The 21,895-nt window shown below is 53.9% G+C and overlaps 1 protein-coding gene across 1 annotated transcript; it reads left to right on the top strand.

Moving 5' to 3' along the window:
• The first annotated feature begins 487 nt into the window (after positions 1-487).
• Positions 488-21,451, top strand: Laptm5 (lysosomal protein transmembrane 5). Its single transcript, XM_038333767.2, has 8 exons — positions 488-616; positions 13,004-13,097; positions 13,500-13,576; positions 15,446-15,574; positions 16,268-16,390; positions 17,521-17,616; positions 18,495-18,587; positions 20,119-21,451. The coding sequence occupies exons 1-8, from the start codon at positions 530-532 to the stop codon at positions 20,206-20,208; spliced, it is 789 nt and encodes a 262-aa protein (XP_038189695.1). The 5' UTR covers positions 488-529; the 3' UTR covers positions 20,209-21,451.
• Positions 21,452-21,895: the final 444 nt, after the last annotated feature.

The following is a 21,895-nucleotide window of genomic DNA, read 5'->3' as shown; positions in this document are numbered from 1 at the left end:
GCGAGTAATGAGCTCACCCTGTGCCTCAGTTTTCCCTTCTGTAGAATGGGGATAAGACTAGCACCTCCCTGGAACAGCCCAGGTGAGGAGCAAAGGGGCTAAGCCACACGAGCTCAAGAAGGGTCAGATTACTGACAGTTGCTGTTTTTGCAGCCAGGCAGATCTGGGTTTGAATCCTGCTATCAGAAATACTGTTTCATTGGGGGCAAAGTCTTGACTTCTCTGGTTGGCAGATTCTTTTTCTAGAAATGCGCTTCGGTGTGTATGAATGCTTAGCCCAGCCCCAGAGCACCGGTGCCGCTGGGAGTGGTAGATGCCCCGGTCGGGCTCCCTGAGGTCAGATGTGACCCCCCCCCCCCCCCACTGCAGCTGTTTTACCCCAGACGTACAGACTAGGCCCCCACTGTCTGAGGGCAAGGCGGAAGTGAGGCGGGCAGTCGGCAGCTTCCTCTTTTTTTTTTTTTTTTTGCCCTGCTGTGAGCCCAGGACTCCTTGTTGCTCAGAGCCTCGGAACAGGGGACCGTGCACCATGGCCTCCCGCGCGGCACCGGTCCGGCAGACATGCTGTTGCTTCAATGTCCGAGTTGCCACCACCGCCCTGGCTATCTACCACATAGTGAGTACTGGGGTGTCTGGGGTGTTGTATGTGCGTGCGTGTATGTGCGTGCCGACCCACTGAGACCTCCCAACAGGTGGATTACTGCTTATCAGGTGTCTGTGGGACTCTGGACAAGCCTTGTGCTGCCCTGGGCTCAGCATCCCTTTGTCAGATGGAATCAGAACAGTGCCCTTAAGGTTGTCAGTGTGCGAAGAGATGGGCAGGCTGGGATGGTTCCAGGATGGGGGTCCCACGCAAGCCTGACTGCAGGGCTTTCTGGGCCCTGTCCTAGGGCTGGGATCTGGGGTCACACCTACTGGGCTTCCAATAGATCCAGGGGACCCTGTTCCTCTTAGCTCACAGCTCAGTTAAACCACTGGCTTCTCCCTTCCAGGGCAGCTCAAGTTCTAAGCTTTGGGGAACTGTTTGGTGCAGCCAGCATGACTCAGTGACTCCAGGCTTGCCACATCATGACCCTGGGCAAGTCACAGTCCCCAGGGAAAAGTCTCTCTCTGGATTGGCCCAAGGCTGGGGTCTCTGTTCTGTTGTGCTTGGATCTACCTCTGCCCCCAGCCCCTGGCGCCCAAAGTCGGGTCTCGGGTCTCTGTTCTATTCTGCTCAGATCTATACCCTCCTTGCCCCCCACCCTCTACCCCCAGCCCCTGGCCACAAGCAGCTCCCTGCGGCCCAGGCGTCTTCCTGCTTCACTGACTCAGACAGAGCCTGTGGCTTGCAACTCTCCTGGGCCTGGAAGCGCTTCCTCAAAATCAACCTAAATCCGTAGGCTGCTGAGCCTGGTGACATCTGCTTCCGGCCACAGGCAGGGTGGCTGGACAGTGGTAAGAACCTGCTCTGTCCATAGGCTCTTGTGTGTGTCTCCCTGCCCTCCCCGCTTCCCAGCCTTTGCTGTGTAACCTTGGGTGACTGGTGTAACCTCTCTGAGCCTGCTTCCTTAGATCAAAAGACGATAAGGATGATAAGAGCCAGTGAGAGGCTGCTGTGTGGGTGAAGCTGGTATCTATAAAGTGTGAGGGATGCCGCTTAACACAGCCCACTGCCTTTTTATGTGTGCCCCGACATGTCCATGTAGAGCAGTGGTTCCCAGCCTTCCTAACGCTGTGACCCTTTAATAAATACAGTTCCTCGTGTCGCGGTGACCCCCCCAATCATAAAATTATTTTCATTGCTTCCTCATAACTGTAATTTTGCTACTGGTATGAATCATAATTCTTTTTGGGGGGATAGATGATTGCCAAAGGGGTCGCGACCCACAGGTTGAGAACCCCCGATCCAGAGGTTGTCATCAGGGGGAGCTCAGAGGGAGCTGACGGGGCAGTGGCACTCTGTCTCCGCATCAAGTCTTTCAGGCTGTCATCTCGGGGATGGCGCGGTGTTCTGGGAAGGATGTGGCGAGGTCCTTATGCCAGCTCTGTGCTAGCCAGCTGTTTGAGTTTCTGAGAAAATCTGACTTGGGGCTGCTTCCCTTTCTAAAGTGGGGACGCTGTGGTCTGGGGGTTTCTAACTCAGATGATGGCACAGTGCCGAGAGGTCTCTAAGTGGCTTCAGTGGGGTGGAGGGGCTTGCAGCAGCGGGGACCCTTGCTCCGCCTGCTCTGAGGGCTGCTCTGGTGACTGTGTTCCTGCCTTTCTGAGAAGGACATTACCGTCTGATCGTCTGGTATCTCAGAATATATTAAATATATTAAAAACAGCAACACAACACCCCAGTAGGCTGTACTGTGTGACCATTGAGGTTTCTTGTTCATGCCATCCAAGCTCCTTGGCTATGGATGGGTGAGTGATGTCCTGTTTCCATAGAAACCTGGAGACTGTGGGCCAAGTGGTCTGGGAAGGCTTCCTGGAAGGGACACCATGGGTGGAAGGGCAGGGTTTGGTTGCAGTGTGGTTGGGGAAGTGTTCATGAGAAGTTGGGGTGCAGAGATGAGGTGTGTCTGCTACAAGGGCCCTACTGAGGCTGCCAGGGAAGCTGGGGAGGAGGAAGTGCTAACAGCTTTATGTGAGGTTGGGCCTTCCACCCTTTCCTCCTGTGTTCTGCTGCTATTTGGGGCTGGTGGGTCCTTGCATTGTCTGCCAGGAGTCACCCCCTAGCCACCATTTGAGTCCGTAGATGGGGGCCATGACTGTGCTGGCTGTAGAACCACTGCTTAGTATGTGAGACATGCAGAGCCATGGAGTGTTCTAGAGCCACAGGGGGCAGATGAGCAGGGGAAGAGCCTGGAAGACAGACACCCATCCCAGGGACTGGATTAGGGTACACAGTTTATTTTCCTACCCCCTTGGCTCGAGACTCCTGTTTCTTCCCAGAAAAAAAGGGGCTGGGGTCTTTCCTTTGGTGAAGCAGGTGGGTGGCAGGTGTGCCAATAGGACCTCACACATCTGGCTAGAAAAAGAGAAGCCACGGCCAGATGTACCAGTCACTCAAGGTGCCGTCATCTGGAGCCAGCCATGGGTGACAGCTCTGTATGTTGCGAGCTATTTGTGGACTTGGCCCCCGTGGGTGAGGGTTAAATTGGGCCATTGACGCCTGAGATAGGGCAACGCTTCAGGGACCTGCAGGGGCACAATTATGGGAAGATCCTGCCTGGCAGCATGGCTTGTAGTCTGGACGGAGGCTTCAGGTTCCCAGGCTTGCACATGGAAGTGAAAGTGCTCTTCACTGGTCTCTCGAGTCCTGCCCAGGGTGTCCTAAGTCTGGGGCAGGAGACAAGGAGAGAGGAGGGGACCCCAGCAGACCTTTTGCTAGAGACATTCCTGGGCTCTCCCCTGCTGTATTCCCGTATTCCTGATATGGGGTGGGGGCACGGAGCTCGTACCTGCTGTGGGGCTGATATAATTAGCAACTGGGCTGCTATTAGCTTGTGGACTGTGGAACCTCTGTGTTCCCCTCCCCTTTTTTTCCTGTATTTGCTTTATTTTATTTCTTTGTGACAAGGTCTTTCTATGAAGCCCAAGCTGGCCTGGAGCTCACTCTCCTGCTTCGGCCTCTCCACAGCTGTGTTTACAGGTGTGCTCCACCAGACCCTGCTCCACCAGACCCTGCTCCCAAGCTGTGACACTGGGGTGAGCTGGGACCCAGCGCCTCACACATGCCAGGGAAACTCGCTGGCAGGGATGGCATCCCCAGCCATCTCTTTGTTTTGACCCAGGGTGGCCTGGAACTTGTGTGCTTTCTCCCTTAGCCTTCAGGACGTTTGGATGATGGGCCTGAACCACTAGACCCAGCACATAGACTACTTTCTAAAGCACGCATTTTGGTTTTGGAACAGTTTCTGACTTAGAGGAAATGGCAGAGTTAGTGCACAGAGAACTCCCAAGTGCCCCCTCCTGTCTTCCGTGCCGCCTGTGTCTCACGTCAGTGGGACACACCTGTGACAACCGCACGTCAGTACCCACATGCTGTGCTTTCTCTTTCTGTCCTTATCCTTTTTCTGTTTCAGAGTCTCTCTCTCTGGGCCATCACAGCGGGTGCCATACTTCTTGGGTTCCTCTGGGCAGCAGCAGGCTCTCAGGGCTCCTGGAGTCTCTTGGATTTGATGCTGGGATGGTTCTGAGGCTCTCTGTCAGGCATTTTGTGGACTGTGCCTCACTGGGGGTTGCCTGGTGGGCTGTCACAAAGAGCCCAGGTTCCTGTGCACCAGGGAGGAGGATCAGTATGCTTAAGGCACTGTGTAGAGGGGTTGTATTACCCGCCTCTCAGACAGGTACAGAGGTGATATTGACCCCCTGGCGGGCATCTTCTCTGCAGAGTTTTCTTTCTCCCCTTTCCCTTTGGGGAGTGGCTCTTTGCCCAGCTCATATGTGTGGAGTTGGGAGTGAGGTTCTGCCTTCTGGAGGGTAGACTAGACACACAGAGGACTGGGGCTTCTTCGTGGGACAGCCGTCCATTCTCATGTCCATGTCTAGTGAGTGGCTTACGGGCATATAGGGCGGGGACTCACAGATACTGTGTCTACAAGCAGAGGAGCTTTAATGTGTCAATAGAGCACCGTGCTGTACACAGAAAACCAGGTGGTGCATCCTTCACCGTGTGCAGCATGTAGACAAGGAGCAACGGGACTCCTTGCTAGGCCCTGGCTGGGGCAGCTGGCCTGTCTGGGAGGCCCCTCTCCTCCCTCAGTCTTCTGGAATTCATTTTTCTCTTATGGTCTTCCAGGTAGTTTCCTCTTCCAGGAAGCCCCACTGGCTTGCCTGCCTCAGAACTCCAGGCTTCCTCCTCGAACTTCATGCCGTGGGTAGTGAGTTGATATGTGTCACGTTCCGACCAGAAACATGACCATCTTTGCCCTCTGGGCCTTAGTGTTTCCAGCTGTTAGCCAAGGCCAATGGTCTCTGTGCCAAGGGTGATCCTTTCTAGGTTTTCAGCTTGGTAGTCCTGGGTGTCCGTGGCTGGCAATGGGGCTCAACCACAGAGGTCATTCCCCCTTTGAAAGCATATGTGCTCAACAGGAATCTTAAAAATCAGGCTCATTGACTCAGTGGGGGAAAGTCTCAACCAAGGTCTGGGGCCTGGCACCTCTTTGCCTGATACCCTGGACTGGACAGAGGCAAGATCCAGCTACCTCTGTGTTTCCTACCTGCATTGGAGAGGCCAGCAGGGTTAGCCTAGGGGTCTGGCCCCTCCTCAGCATCATTTTGGGCATCTTATTTGAGTGTCTTCCTGTCCTGAGAAGGGTGTGGCTAGGGAAGCACTGAAACACCTCTCCACTAGCGGGGTGGGAGCTGCCCTGACTTAGGGCATCACCTGGACACAGTGACCCAAGAATCAGCCTAGAGCAGTGACCCAGAAAAAGGGATTGGCTCTGAACTTGAGCCTCCCATAAAACCCACCTGCCTTAGAAGGGGGCTCAGAACCCCAAGAAAGCAGCCAGAGATACACGGCTCCGATCCTATCTGGAGGAACCTCAGGACAGAGCCTCAGGATCCCCCAGTTGCCTGGGAAGCCAGTGTCCCCAGCGTGAGCCCCTGACAGCGATCACCTCCACACAAGCCCTCAGTTCTTTAGAAGAGGAAACTGAGGCACAGGGAAGCCAAAAAAGGCTGCTGAGGGGACAGGCCAACTGGCTCATCAGATAAAGAACAAAGAGCCTGGGTTCCTGATCCAGATGGAGGCAGGGGACACAGTGGTGTTCCCAGCAGCCATGGGCTGATGTTCCCAGCAGACATAATCTTAGACATGGAACCCACATGTCAAGACTCAATTTCATCATTACCTGCACCATGGGGAAAGTGGGGATCCTGACAGAGCCTTCCTCGGAGGGCCTAGGTCAGCATTCAGGGGAGGACCTGGGCATGCAGTAGGTGCCTAATAATTACAGCTGCCATAACACTCACTTCTGTTATTGGAGGTCTTTGCCCCGAGAAGGGCACACGTGTGTTCGGGTTACTCAGGCACCATGTCTTAATGCAGTAACAGGTTTGTGCTATTTTTTATTTATAGAAGCAGAACAAGGAAAGTCATAAATCAACAGACTTTCCAAATGCAGTGGTGGAAGCCCTTTGTCACAGCCGAGCAGAGACGTCTGTGCCAAGGGCCTCTGAGGCTTATCTGGGACACTTTTAGCCTTTGGCTGGTGGAGGCTTGGGGTCCGTTAGCACATTCTGAAAGGGTTTGTCCAACAATGGCAAAGTCATGGGGTTAAACACCGAGGTGGGAAATATGTGGCTGTTTAGGGGCTAAAGAGAGGCTCTACAAGCTGAGGCCTGTAACGGTCCAGCTCTCCAGTCATTAAACCTAATCCATCAGCCTGTAGTTTAATGTGTTGTTGTGTTTAGTGTTTTGAGGAGGTGGGGTTTTGTTTTGTTTTTTGTTTGTTTTTGTTAACTTCAATTAACAAGATAAACAGGAAGTGGTGGTATAAGGAACTGGTTGGGGTGGGTATACAGGAAGTTAAAGATGAGCAACCAGGCCGTGGACTGAGCCTGGAGAACAGCTTCACAAGGCTGCCCATGAAGGGAGATTAGTTGGGTGGACCTCCACCCCAGGGCATCTGGCGTTCTGTCCATTCCTTGACCTGGTAATCTATTCCTGGCTTCTGTGTCTTTGGGCAGACCCTGTCTTCTCTTCGGTTGGGCAGCCTTGCTGGGGGAGGGGATCTCCAGAGAGCTGGAACAGGCTGCCAGCCCTCTGGGTACACCGGTGGTAAACTGTGTCAGACGTCATCAACGTCATCAACGCCCCTCAGCTCTGCTGTTCTCGGGCCTCTGTGTGTGCCCTGACTTCTGGAGGGTGGCTGTCAACCATGCCCGTCAGGTGTTCCCAGCTTGTCCCACACCGTCCCCAGCCACATAACTGCTGTCACTAATGGGGTGGGGGATTTCACTGTGTGATTGGACGACTGCCAATCTCGATTACTAAGAGGGGTGCCTCTGTTCCTGGGTGGGGGCTCTGTCCTTCCCTTGTGCCGTCTGCTATGACTGAGCCCTTTCCAGGGATATTCTCTTCCACTAAGAATCCTCCCCTGAGCCCCCAGAGTCTCCGAGTTCCCCTCCCCCTCACGTCCCCAGGTTCTGCACCTTATGTCTCTGTGCTCTGCCTTGGCAGCTGCTCCAGAGGTTGGCTTGGCCTGAGTCATCTTTCGTAAGTGCTGAGGCCTGGCATGCAGCAGGTGGCAGCCAGGCCCTAGTGACTTTCATTTCTGTAATCCATTAACTGGTTACTTACCCCTAGAAACGAACAGACATCTCTGTCCCAAATCGTGACCAGCTCTCACCAAGCAACTGTCCCCTGAGGTGTCCCTCTGGTCACTGCTTTGCCCTGTGACTGCCTGTGACTGTGCCTCAGTGCTTGGAGCGCTCCAGGGTGGTGTTTTCACGGCCTTCGACTCCTGAGGTCACCTTAGCCCTCTGGCCCCTCCTTTGCTGCACAGGGTCTCACAGTGGGAGCTTCTCGGGTGTGTTTATTTGGCTGCCTCTCTGTGAAGGAAGACGGGGCTGGGGTGGCTTGGGCTCTGAGGCTTCTAGCTGCAGCTACTTGTAGCTTGTGTTTCTTGTTCTTACACAGGTGCTCTGTGGGGATCAGCCTATCTTTTGGGGTCATCATCTTTTGTGGCAGATAGATGTCTCCTCATTTTCTCCTCACAATGACTCTCTGAGGTGGGAGGGTTCTGCTCTCTCTTCTATATTGGGGAAGCTGAGGTACAGAGAAGTTTAAGTGGCCTGGTGAGGCCCACACAGGACTCTTGTGACTATAGTGGGGTTCTTTTATGTTTTTCCTTCTCTCTCTCTCTCTCTCTCTCTCTCTCTCTCTCTCTCTCTCTCTTTCGAGACAGGGTTTCTCTGTAGCTTTGGAGCCTGTCCTCAACTAGCTCTTGTAGACCAGGCTGGCCTCGAACTCACTGAGATCTGCCTGTCTCCGCCTCCCGAGTGCTGGGATTAAAGGAGAGTGCCACCACCGCCTGGCTTCTCTCTCTTTTCTCTCTCTCTTCTCCCTCTCTCATTCCCTCCTTTCTTTCCTTCTCTTTTGGAGAAGGTCTCATGTTGTCCAGGCTGGCCTTGAACTCTGTATGTTCCCAAGGATAACCCAGAGCTCCTGATCCTCTTGCTTGCATCAGGCAGGTGTTGGGATGATAGGCATGCACCACCACATCCGGGGCCTCTAAGCCTGCAGTGGGGAGGGATAGTTAATGACACTGGGCAGGGGTGGGGAGGACCATCAGGGCTGGGGGAGCAGAGCCAGCTCTGGTGATTCTGGACCTAGGCGGTGGCAAGGGAGACAGCTGGGTGCAGTGGAGTGTGCAAACAGGGCCAGGGTGTTGCGGTGGCATCTGGAGGCTGGGGGTGTGCAGAGGAGATAGTGTTTTGCGGGGAGTGACCCTACCCACGCACCCTGATAAGCTGGGACAGGAAGGAGGGAAGGGGAAGGGAACTTCCTCAGGCTGCTGACACATGTCCTCACTGATGCCTTGATCTGGTTTCTCAGGGTGGGATAAACATTTAGGCCTCCTGTTCTGCAGCTTCTCAAGGCTCCAGGCCAAGTGGCAGGACACAGTCTGGGCTGATGTACCCATGGGTCAATGTTGGAAGGGTGTGGGTGGCACCAGGGACTCACTGTTGGTGAAGGGTGAGGACAGGCCTGGGCATGACTCTTGAGTTCATCTCCACGCGTTGCTAGGAGACCTCTCCACTTCCCCTTTCTCCTTTAGATGAGTCGTTTATGCGGTGGCTCTTGAGGTGCTTGGGGTGGGATTAACATCTGCTAAGGAAGAACCAGGAGATACCATGGGGGTTTAGGATGAGGCTTTGCCTGTAAACGGGGCTCCCAGGAGAGCCCTAGAGAACTGTAGGTTTCCAGCTGGGAAGGGAGCGCGGCCTTAAGCAGCTGTTCTTAATTGTTTTGAAATTATTTTTTATTACCTTCACCCGAACGGATATTTCGCGCACCCGCAGAGGTCAGGAGAGGGCAGCCTGTCCCCCGGAACTGGAGTTACGGTGGTTGTGAGCCCCCTGTGGATGCTGGGGAGCCGTCCTCTGGGGAGATGAAGGCATCTTTCCAGCCCCACCATTTGCGTACCTTCCCCTTCTCGTCCTGCCGTATTTGAACCCAGAGCGAGAGGTCTGACGTCACTAACCCCGCCCACTATGCTCACCGTCCTCTTATCACCCTGGCATCTGAACACGGCCCTGTCATCTCCCATCCCTGTCTTCAGTGTCAGTGGCAGGGATTTTCGTCACGGCGACCACAGCCGTTACTTACTTGCCTCCCAGCACGCCCACTGGTGTTTGCTCCATCACCCGTCCTGCCGCAGCCCTGTCCCCTATGCCAGGCTGACGCCAGGAAAGTGGTGCCGCCCCTTCTCATCCGGGGTCCGCGTGGCTGGCACTCTGAGCCTGACGCCTTCTCTCATCACTATGCTCGGCCCTCGGTCCCTGGCCTGCCTTTTCCCTCACGCCCCTCCCCTGTGGGTGCCCAGACCTGCTCAAGCTGTCTACGGGCGGGCTCTGTACCCCGTGTGCCCTGTGACCCTGCAGCAACCTTGGAAGGTGTCCATCCTCATTTCAAAGCCCAGAGAGGTCAGTGGCTAACTCAGGGTGCAGCGCTCATAGCCACAAAAGGTCACTTGTGTGGTGAGAGGATGCTGGGGTGGCACAGCAGGTTCAATGACGCCTGGCTGGCCTCTGGAGAGAGGACAGCACCGATCCCCAGGACACCGCTAGCCAGTTTCCCGAAGCCTGGGAGAGCATCGGACTGTAGCCAGGTGGAGTCCAGGGTCAGTGAGGGGGAGGCTAAGCCTGGAAATCCCCCTCTCTGTCCTCTGTCCTCTCATGGCTGCCTCGAAAGAACCAATTGCTTCTTGGGAGCTTGGCTGCTCACTGAGGCGTTTGGCCATGGCGGAACAGTGTCTTCTGGGCTGATGCAGCTGGAGGCTTTGTGGGTAGAAGGCCTTTGAGATGGGGCCTTGCTCTGTGGCCCTCCCATATTTTTTTCAGTGGCCTCAGATGCCCATGGAAGAGACCCTTCCCAGTTCCCAGGGAGGAGGGAGGAGGCTGTGAACAGACCTACCAGCCCTGAGAAGAGCCCTGGGGGCGGGAACCGGGGCACAAGGTTCCATCCAACGTGTCCTGTGGAGCAGAGCAGCCCCTCTTCTCTCGGTCCCCATTGCCCGGGCTGGTTCATTTTGTTTGTTTACTGGGCCACAGGCAATTGTAGGCCAAACTTGTGTTCAAGTCTGAGCGCACAGTGGGGTCAGTAATGTCACGAGTTGCCATTCGTTCTCTTGGGGAGCACAAGGTGATGGGCTCTGAGGATGACTCCTTGCTGCTGAGCAGACTCCTCGGTTGCCTTGCTGTGTGAACTTGGGCTGCTATCTGCCCTCTCTGAGCCCCAGTCTCAAATGACAAATAAGGACAACCCCTCCCCCCAGCCCTCAGCAACCTACTGAGTAGAGATCCAAGGTGACAGAGAGCTAGCAGAAACTTTTATTTTACACAGGGAGCCAAGTGGTGAAGAGCAACAGCCTGGTATAGGTTTTCAGAGGTTTCTGGGAGGCCTTGAGCAAGTTCCGCGACCTCTGAGCCTGGTTTGTGGAGGGGGCAGAGTACAAAGACCGACCCTGGTATGGCTCTTTCTTGCTGTTTCTGGGTCACTGGCTACTCCCAAGGGTTGCTGCTAGGACCCAAGTGGTGGTATCTCTCAGAGCCAGCCCCAGGCTGAGGAGTCGTGGGGGTAGGGACAGGGAGGAGCCAAGCTCCCTGTAGGGGGTCCTTAGGGCCCCTAGATGCAGTGTAAGAGAGACGTATTTGTTCATCTGAGTTAGGGTCTCGTGCAGTCCAGGCTGGACTCAAACTGACTCTATAGCTTAGAGCGGATGACCCTGATCTTCCTGCCTTCACCTCTCAGGAAGCAGGATTACAAAACGCTGTAGCACGCGGGACTTGTGGGGTGTCCTGCATGCTGGGTAAGCACTATCCATTGTACCCTAGACCCAACGTGAGGGTTTCTGAAGTTTGTACCATCTCCTTTATTAATCTCTGGAAGGTCTCGGCGTGTGTCTCTGATGTTTGCAGTACCCTGCACACAGCATAGGAATGCAGGCATATTCTTGAAGGTTTCCTGGATGTTGGTATGTGGCCATAGTGACTGCTCATTCTGGGGTCTGGGCCGACAGACCTGGCTCAGTGTGTTTGGAGATGGCTAGGTATGGGGACAGTATTGAAGACTTGGATGTTTATCTCCACCCTGCTCTTGCTTTGCTGTGTGGCCTCAGACACAATCCCCCTAGTCTCTCTGAACTTATGACATGAACAGAGAGATCTTATAATACAAGAGAACCCAGGGATCATCTGTCAATTGGAAGTTGGGATCGTCTTACATGGCAAAGTTCCTGGGCTCAGGCCTGGGAGTGGGTCTGCATCACCCCACCCCATTGGTCCTGCTGCCTCTCAACATGAAGCAGAGGATCCCTGAACATCAGGCGGAGAAGCAGTAAGAAAGAAGCTGTGAGTGATTGCCCAGCCCAAGGCCGGCTCTGGCCTCTGCCCCTGCCAGGTCCCCCCTAGGGCATTTCTAACACTGTGCAGTCTGTGTCTCCTGCATCCTATGATCGCCTCTTTTACAGATGGGCAAATTCAGAGAGGTAAAGCGACTTTCTCAAGGACACACAGCAATCTGGACCCAAATCCTGGGGCCATCTCTCCATCCATTTTCTGTGCTGTCTTTTCTGTGTTCCTGAACTGGAGGTTCAGAATGATAGCTTGAGACTGGTAAATTGAGACATACTAAAGACAAAAAACAAACAAATAAAAAACCCCCCAAAACCCCAACCAACCAACTGACCAATCCCCCGGAGTTAGCAAGGGGAAGCAGACGGAGGGCATCTGGCTGCCTGTTGACTCAGTATGACCTGCCATAGTGGTCAAATGCGATCTTAGGCTGTATTGATAGAGATAGAGCAGCCACACAAGAGAGGGGGATGCTGATCAGTGTGGGGAGATTGTTCCTGGAGAGCTGAGTGTGTTGTAGTAGGGAAGGGGCACAGAACTCCATGGGCAGACACGTAGCAGGGTGTGAGGTCCGTGAGGTTGCATGGTGTCAGGCTCTCTTCTGCCAGATGGCCGCTGGGTGGATAAAATGTGACCCCTGACATCCTTTCAAACTGCAGTTTTGGCCACTGGGACAGACACCCAATACTTAGGCCTGCCAGAATCACACCTTCTGTCTGTCCCGGATGGTAAGGATCCCCAAGGGATAGGCTTCATTCATTCATTCATTCATTCATTTATTAATTCTTTAAATGAAACAGCCACGTCAGTAAATCAACAAGAGACCCAGGCCTCCCTGCTGGAGCCGGAAGTCCAGGCCACACCTGCTCCTTGTTGTGCAGATTGAACTTTCTTACTTGTCATGTGCTTTGGTCAGCCATCCTGTCTGGCTCCCCACAGTCTAGGAGGCTGGCGTTATCAGCCCCTCCTGGAGCTGTGGTGACCTGCAACGGCTCACTGCGGGCCTGGCACTCCACAGTGCGCCTTAGGCCTCCACCGACAGCCCACAGCCTTGAAGCTCCACGATTCTTGGGTGTGAAAACTAAGGTTCCATGTCAACCAGAGCCTGTTCTGGATTAGAGGGTTCAGGAAAGGGGTGCAGTTGGGGTGCCTGATCTTCAGCCCAGAAGCAGGGTGTCCACTCTGAGTCTGCCCTGTACCCCTCACAGGAGGTACCTAAGGTAGCTTCTGAATGAACCCTAATTACAGACGTGGAAACTGAGGCTGTGGGGAGTCAGGTCACTTGTCCACGGTCATACAGCAAGGAAGAGGAAGGGCCAACACGAGGCACTTAAACACCATATGTTTACCCAGGATGCTCACTGACCAGGCAAGCTGTCATTCCAGCCCCTGACAGTACCCTGCTTGGATGGCAGCCCTGGCTGACTGGTGCTCCACTCTCCCCCAGGTCATGAGTGTCTTGCTGTTCATCGAGCATGTGGTGGAGGTGGCCCGTGGTAAGGTCTCCTGCCGATTCTCCAAGATGCCATACCTCAGGATTGGTATGTCTGGGGACAGCCGTGGTTGGGAGGAGGGCTGTGGGCGGTGCACGGTTAGGGCACAGAGGCTGGGGGCTGTGGTCCTGTCTTCTTCACTGGACTCCTGTGTACCCCTGACTCTTTAGCCTGGGGTATTTAATCTGCAAATGAGGCTCTCCCCTGTTTGTGCTAAAGCCTGCCTCAGGTTCTGAGGCTTAGACCACATTGGCCACTTCGTACATGTCCTGCCCACCAGCCTCTCCCTCTGCCTTTCCTAGCCCCCACCGTGTTGAGGAGAGCCAGCCTCCTGCCCTGGTCTGATCCCGGGCTTTGCTGTTCACACTCCTAGCCCCACATTAACGGTCCCCAAAGCCTGGTCCCCAGAACCCACTGAGACTTTGCCTCAGTCTCTGCCCTGCCTTGCAGCCGACCTGCTCTCCAGCTTCCTGCTCATTGGAGTGCTGTTTGCCATCAGCGTCAGCCTGCTGTACGGAGTGGTCAAGGTGAGGCCCGTGCAGGGACGGAGGGGCCAAGAGCAAACGCCTTCCTGCTGTCCTGAATACCCCACAGGTCTTCATATGCCCATCTGGGAGAGATTCTGTTCCCCATGCGACTCCATCATCTGTCGGTTTTCAGTACCTTAGGGGCTGGGCTGGGTCATCAGGGGAGCTATGGGGTAGCAGGGCACTCACAGGAGATCTGCATTCTATAGACTATGAGTAGGGTTGGGAGCTTTGAGGTACAAGAAGACGGGGACAATAGTGTAGAGTTATAGGGAGATGGATAATTTCTCCTTAGGGACAAGAGTCTCTGTTCTCCCCCTCCCCCCACTGCAGAAGGACACTTGCTCACAAAATCCTGGGAATGTGGTTATACAGATCCAGACAGAGAGAGTTGGGGTGACTTGGGGGAATCTGGGGGAGACTGAGTCAGGCTCTACTTCCTGCAAAAGAGAAGTCATCGGCCCCATGGCCCCCGGGAGGTAGGAAGTGGACCATGTCATTTGGCCACCTGGAAAGAGTCCTGCCCGGCAGATGGTGGGGATGCAGGTTAGGCAGAAGTGGTGGCTTTAATGTTGACCTGGAGTGTCTCATTCCCGGCCACTCTGCTGTGTCTGTGTCCTCTCTCTGTGATGTGCCTATAGGGGATACTGCAGGAGCTCACCCTGCCCAGAGCAGAGGTCCCTGAAGACTCAGACAGGGTTTCCCCATCACCTCTGAGTAGCTTAGATAACTATGAGACCCTCCCCCAAGGATACAAGTGTTTCTGTGACTTTGCCCCAGCCCCCATGACAGAAGATATGCATGGTTACTGGGTTCCCACCAATGCAGAGAGATGCTGACTGACCTCCCGGGCACTCTTTTCATGGCCTGTCATATCTGGCCTTGACCACCTGGAGGAAGGTGGCTACTACACAGGGCAGGCTCCTCCCCCTGGGCCTTTACCTGCTGGTCTCCCCTGCCTCTGGCCCTGTGCTCAGTCTCTTCATCTAACAAATTACAGATCTAGCTGGTGTCTCTTTCTATGGTGCCCTGTCTGGTGCCCTTTTTTGTAGAATTATCACCTTGTGGGAGAACCAATGAGCCAGGCTCTGCTCTCGGAGTCTGTCATCTAGCTCCCACGGCTGGGATGCAAATACCCAAGAGAATCATGCAGAAGGAGGGTTCATTTTGGCTCGTGTTTCCAGCCCACGGTGTGCTGGCTCTCTCTTTGGGTGTGAGATGAGGCAGAACGACACAGTGGGGAGGAAGTGGCATTTGGCTGGCAAAACTGCTCACTTCATGGTAGCCAGGAAGGAGGGAGAGGAGAAAAGGTGGCATGGCTAAGTCCAGAGAGCACCCCCAGTGACCTTCAACCTCTAGTCAGGCCACACCCCCTAAGTACCATTTGCCCATGTCATCATCTCATGACCCCTTTGCTGAGCTCAGTTGGTAGAGTGCTTGCCTAGCATGCACACGGCCCTGGGTTCAATCCCCAGCACCGCACAGCCAGGGCATGATGGTGCATGCCTGCAGTCTAAGCGCTCTGGAGGCAGAGTCAGGAGACTTAGGAGTTCAAGGTCATCCCTGTTACAGAGGGAGTTTGAGGCCAGCCTAGAGTATATGAGGTCACATCTTTAAAAAAAAACAACAAAAACTATAACCGGCCGCCTGTGTATGGAGCCAGCTCCTTGGTGTCCTCTGAGACACCATGATGCCCGTCTCCCGGTCCCCAGAGTGTGACTCACAGGAAGGTGTGTGGATCCAGGCAGGGCTAGTCACTGATCTGGTGGCATTAGTGAAAGCCAGGCAGGGAACAGACTGCATGGGGACAGGACAGCACCGTGGAGTGTGGGCACGCCAGGGGCCTGACAGGATGAACCTGCCTTCTAGAACCGGGAGAAGTACCTGATGCCCTTCCTGTCCCTTCAAATCATGGACTTCCTGCTGTGCCTGCTCACGCTGCTGGGCTCCTACATCGAGTTGCCAGCCTACCTGAAGTTTGCCACCCAGCCCCGCTCTGTGAGTACCCGTGTGTGTGACCTCACCTGGGCAGGCTAGCCAGGTCATGGTCTCTTTCCTCCTCATATCCTTCAGCAAGGCCCCTGATCCCTGCAAACTACTCGCAGGCAGGATCCTTTTTCTGCAGGCTACACCTCCTGCTTTAGGACCACATAAGGGTGGCATGAGGTTGGAACATGGTGTGTAATGCTACCATAGGGCAGCAGCCTCGCCCCAAACGAGAGTACTATGTCTCCAGACCCCAGAGCCTGGTGAGATGGCTGTTTCACACTGGCCGTGCATGGGTTACACCGGAGAGAAAGGCATGGTGCCTTTTCAGGCTTCAGTCTTAGTCTAATTCCTCGTTTGGAATCCAGCAAGATGGATGGATGGTCAAGACCAAGGAACGAAGGGATGGAAGAGAGCTGTGGTGGGCCTAACCGGTCGCAATAGGCACAGCTCTGTCATACCTGCCTTTCAAACCCCCAGCTCTGGTCCTCAAAGGCCTGGGCTGTTGGAAGGGGAAGGTGGGAGGGCTGGGGAGTTGGAAAATCCCTGTCATGGTCCCAGCTCAGTGCACACCCTGATGGGAGCATCACACGTCCCTTTCTCTAAGTACAGTTGACGAGGGTGTGGCTAGTGGATGGTCTCCCAAGGGAGGGCTACTCTGTGCCTCGCTCATGAGGTTTCATGCTTCCTCTTGGTCCTCCTAAGGGTCCCTCTAAGGTCTCCCTGATGACCCTGCAGCTGCTCGACTTCTGCTTGAGCATTCTGACGCTGTGCAGCACCTACATGCAAGTGCCCACCTACCTCAACTTCAAGTCCATGAACCACATGGTGAGTGCTGGTGGAAAACCAGGCCACATCCTGGCTGTGCAGCCTGGGGCAAGATGTCCCCCTACGCTGGGAAGGCGTCATGGTTGGAGGCTGAGTTTCCAGGGGGAAAGACTCAGGTGTGAGTGAGGTACCGGGGGAGCAACTGTCAGACAGAAACTTCTAGGGTGGAAGGAGGCCAGGCCACAGTGAGCAGTATGACATCCTGCTCTGCCTTATAGGAATAATACCAAGTGTCCATTGCTGTCACTGTCCCCAAGCATGGTGACTTAAAATAACACATGTTATGTGACAGTTCTGAGGACCAGGAACTTTGTGGTGGCTTGCTAGGTGGTTCAGTTGGTGACAGCTAGCATGGTCGCTAGGCTGGAGGCGAGTGATCGGCTCCCCCAGGGGTCCTTGTATCAGCATTGATGCCTCCTGCAGTTCCTCACAGTGTGGACCTCAAGTAGGGCAGCCTGAGCATCCTCAGGGCATGGCTGCTGACTTTCCCAGTGGACAGGTTGGGAAGGAGAAAGGGAGGCATCAATAAGGATGTCTTCATCAGGCATCGGGCTGGCTGTCCCTGAAAGCTCACATTGCCCCCAAGTGAATCTAGCCCACCCTCCAGGAAAGAGGCCAGTGTTCCTGAATTCAGAAAAAGGAAGATCAAAGAATGTCAGGGGTGCCAAGCATAGTGGTGCTCGCCTGGAATCCCAGCACTTGGGAGGCTGAGGCAGGGGGATTGCTGTGAGTCTGAGACTAGTTTGGACTATGTTGCAAGATGTTTCAACAGACAGACAGGCAGACAGAATGTGCGGGCATATCTCCTCCTTTCCCAGAGGTGGTGCCTCTCACACCTGGTATCAAGCAAGTTGGTCCCAGCTGGAGCTACCCCGGAGGTGGGGGGTGTGACCTGCCAGGTGTTGGAGGACTAGGCAGCTCCCTGAAGCCATCTAGTGAAGACCTGAGGTGGTTCCTAACCTGGGAAGCACCGGCTACACTCATTTTCCCTGGGACTCCTGAGCTGGGAGTTGCCAAGGTGGAGTGTGTATGTGTGCGTGTGTGTGTGTGTGTGTGTACCTGTGACCCTGACTGGTGGGGAACTAGAGCCCCCAGGACTGAGGTGTTGATGTGGCTCTATATTGTTGCAGAATTATCTCCCGAGCCAGGAGGGCATGCCGCACAGCCAGTTTATCAACATGATGATCATCTTCTCAGTGGCCTTTGTCACTGTGCTCATCCTGAAGGTGAGTGGCCCTGCGCAGCCATGGTTCTCTTTTAAGCATGGTTTCAGGCTGTGCAGTGGCTCAGGTTTCCCCATAAGGGACTATGAGGAGGCAGAATGAGGTGTGCGCTGTGGTCCCCTCCTGGTTCTAACCTTTCCTTACCCACCTGCCTCAGCTCCTCTGACCTGGCTTGGACTCCTTCCGGACATTCTGCTTAGAGTCTGTGGGTCTCTGAAGTCATCTGCACTCTGCCGCCTGGGCCCAGCCTGTAGCTCTTTGTGACACTTGCCCAATGTGCGGTCCTAGGTTAAACTTCAGCCCTATGGGCAGAGGCTACACACATTGTTCTGTGCTCTTAAAAAACAATGTATCAGGTGTCTTTGTTTTGTTTTTGAAACAGGGTCTAGGCTGGCCTCAAAGTCACTATGTAGCCCAGGCTGACTTTGAACTCTTAATTCTCCTGCCTCCACTTTCCAAGTGCTGGGATCATAGTCTATGCCCTCAATCTCAGCTCAGAGGCAGTTTTGAAGAGGACTTTCATACTGCTGAGTTCTGTTTCAAGATGGGTGGGGTCCTTCAGACAGTGAGTTCCTCATCACCCAGGTGGATGAGTAGGGTGTGTCTGTGTCCAGGGAGGCTGGAGGGCTGATCAGAAGCTTGGATATCCCTTGCTGCATGGTGGCTCTGGGAATCAGGATGGGCAATCTCTGGGGCATGCCAAACTGGCATGTGAGGAAGCCCAAAGCCAGAATGGGAGGGGTGTCTGAGCAGCTGTTTGGATGCTGACTTCTGTGGGTGAGCAAGCGGTAGCTCCCTGGAGGCGTTGAACATCCGTCTGGAGCCTCTCAGGCAAGAGGAGGAGGGCGGGCAAAGCACAGCCAAAATGGACTGTTTTCCAGGTCTACATGTTCAAGTGTGTGTTGAGATGCTACAGATTCATCAAGTACACAAATTCGGCCACAGAGAACAGCAGCTCCAAGATGTTCCTCAAGGTGAGCCTGATGAAGGGGCAAATACCAGAGCTACCACTTGGGGCCAGTTCTGTTCCCTCTCTAGGCCTCAGTATTTGTAAGAAGATTGTTAGATCAGAAGAAATGTAAACAACATCACATCTAATAGTCTAAGATTCCATCCACCAACCCATCCATCCACCCACCTACCTACCCATCTATCATCATCCATCTACCCATCTACCCATCCATCATTCTCCATCAACCCATTTCCCTGCTCACTCATCTATCTATCATCCAGCCATCTACCCACCTATCCACCCACCCATCCATCTATTCATTCATCCCTCTGACCACCTACTCATACATCCATTCATTCATCTACCCATCCATCCATCCATGCATCCACCCACCTACAACCTACCCATCCATTACCCATTATCCAACCATTATATATCCATACGTTTACTCATTCTACAATCCAGCATCCATCCATCCATCCATCCATCCATCCATCCATCCATCTTTCTACCTACCCACTCACTTACCCGTATACCCATCTATCAAACCATCATCCATACCATATATTTACTCATCCACCCACCCATCCACCCATTCACTCACCACTCACCACCCAACTAACCATCATCCATCTGTCCACCATCCCTCAATCCTTCCTCCTTCCTTCACTGCCGCTTGTTCCTTTGGTCTTTTACCCAGTGTTGGAGGGTGGAGGACACTGAGAATGTCACCTCTGTCTTATGGGTGTGCGTAGTCTAGAGTGATTCCAGTTGCTGAGATGTGCTTACACCATGGTATGAAACACAGGGACCTAGACCATTGAGCTGGCACACCAGTGCACTAGGGACTGGTTCCTGGAGGAGGTGACCTCTGGTAGGGGGATGGGAAAGAGAGAGGGTTCCTGGCAGCAGCTGACTGTCAAATGATGGAAAATTGCAGCTGCGCTAAGTGTTGGGAGCTCACTTTTCTTCAAGCCATGGAAATTGCTTTAATTAAGACACTTCTGGTTGCAAGGAACAGAGACCTAACTCCTGTTGCTATAAGTCCCAAGAGGGAGTGAGTTAGTCTGTAGCACTTAGAAGTCCAATGCAGGTGTGGCTGAGTCCTGATCTTGGGGTTTGATCCCTATCTTTTGACTCTCCTCTCCTCGGTCTGTGCCCCAATTCCAGGCAGACCTCCTCTACCATAGCAAAAGAGCTGTCAGAACCCATGGACTGACACCCTACCCTTCAGTCACCCGAGCAGGAAGGGTGGTGTATCTGACTGGGCCAGCTTGGGTCACTTTACTTTCCCCAGTCAGAGGTTGATAGCCATGGACGGGAGGGATGGGGATCAGTTCTTTCGAGAGCATTTGGGCCAAGAATGTTCATCAAAGCCCTGGGATATTGAGGCCAATGGGCCGAGGCAGGTGCATCCCCCGTGGGAATAGGAAGTGTACTCGGATCTCACAGGCATGCAAGCTGCTGTCATCATCATTTTGATAGATGTGGGAGGGTCCCCGTACCCCAGGTTAGACCTCACGGTGCTCAGTTGTCTTCTCTGTCTCTCCCAGGTGGCTCTGCCGTCCTATGAGGAGGCCTTGTCTCTACCCACTAAGAATCCAGAGGGAGACCCCGCGCCACCCCCATACTCAGAAGTGTGATGCCACCAGGCTTCAGCCCTTGGGCTGGGAGAGAGAGAGCTTCCTCCTCCTGCTTCTTCTTCACTTTGGTGGCTGCTGTGACTTACTACAGGACAATCTGCTTGTGCATCCCCTTACTGTCTTCTCCTCCTGGGGACCCCTCACCCATGACTGAGTCACCCCTGGGCTAAATGACCCGTTGAGTCTCAGAATACTCAGCCTAGCAGCTCATCTTGTCCCCATCGGCAATGGTATTTGTTCAGAGCCCAGTCACGGAAAACTTGGTAGGGTGAGTTTGGTTAACAGCTACCAGATTGATCTGTTTAGCCAGGCAGCCAACACCCAAGGGGCAGCAGGAAAAGAATTTGGACAAGCAACAGTTCTGGGTATCTGTTTACGTGTAGCTCTCAGGCTACAGGGCAGTTCATGATTATGGTGCCCATTTACCAATCCCATACTCCCAAAGTATACATATAAAACAATCCCTTCAAACAGGTTGCTTAAATAGCAATTCAGCCAACTGTTGTCACTAGGATTTATGATAAAATCCAATAAAAAAACAGGTGTCAAACAGAAGGAAAAAAGAAATGGCGTTCCTCCTATTATTCGCTTCCATGTACCCCGTGGGCACCCAGCCTCTGCTTGAGTTCCTCTAGAAGCTGGAGGCTGGGAGTCCAACAAACATTCCCACCGCTGCCCTGTTCATTCTGTTCCATGTGGGAAATAATGGTTGCTTCTGTTTTAAACAACTCTTCCCATGAGCCACTGCTCTGATGGCAAGCTGTCCTCACCTTCCGTCAAGAGCTGGCTCTGTGTTCCCTATGGACAGACAGTGGTGAGGTCCCTTAGCCACGGGCAGATTTAGGGTCTGGTTGTCATGCCATCCCAACAACCAGATTGATCCAGCCTGTTTTGACCAAGGCTAAGCTCAGGTGATGACAGGCTTGGAGTCAGGCTCACTGTGGGGAGCAGTCTGTCACCATGGCTGCCCAACTGGGGCAGGCTAGCCGATGAACGGTGAAGATCTAGACAGAGGCTTGTGTTCCATGGTGGTGGCAGGGAGGGTCAGTCCATGCTAGTCTGTTGGCTTTCCCATGGCTAGGGGTTATGCTGAGGATTAATCCTATTGCTAAGGGTCTACACCCTGACTGTGGTGTAGACAGAGCTGCAGGGCTGAGAGAGGGCTGAGAGAGGTTCCCACTGCACCTATGGCATTGCTTGTGTGTGACTTGGAATAGGGGCCAATAAAGCAGCTGCAAGCTTTGCTCTGACTCATGTGGTTCTTGACAGATAATTCAGGGACTGAGGACCCGCCCCTGGCCTCCAGCCTCCATTACCCCAGCACACATGTGCACAGCACTTCTGCCTATCCCCTGGGGCCTGCTCAGCTTGCCAGTGCCACCCCTCCAAAGCTGTTTTTGACCACAGGTCACTATGTGAACATCCTCATGTCTCCATCTCCCTGATCTGGGGGGAACTCTGTTCACAGGAGAGAGATGGCCTCCAGTCATGGCCTGCTCTGGATGCTGGGAGCTCACAGACTGGGGCTGGGAGACAGATCCATAAACTGTGGTCATCACCCAGTGCCACGGAGAGCGTCCATGACCTCAGAGTCTCAAGGATGAAGTTCCTTAGGGGACATTTCACCAAACGGAGTGAAGGACAGGTTGTGCTAAGTAGAGGCTGGTCCAGGCCCAAGTTGCAGAAT

This window comes from Arvicola amphibius, chromosome 6 (genome assembly GCF_903992535.2).
Source record: "Arvicola amphibius chromosome 6, mArvAmp1.2, whole genome shotgun sequence".
NCBI lineage: Eukaryota > Metazoa > Chordata > Mammalia > Rodentia > Cricetidae > Arvicola > Arvicola amphibius.
Note: the sequence above shows the minus strand (reverse complement) of the source record. Positions and strands in the feature narration are given on the sequence as shown.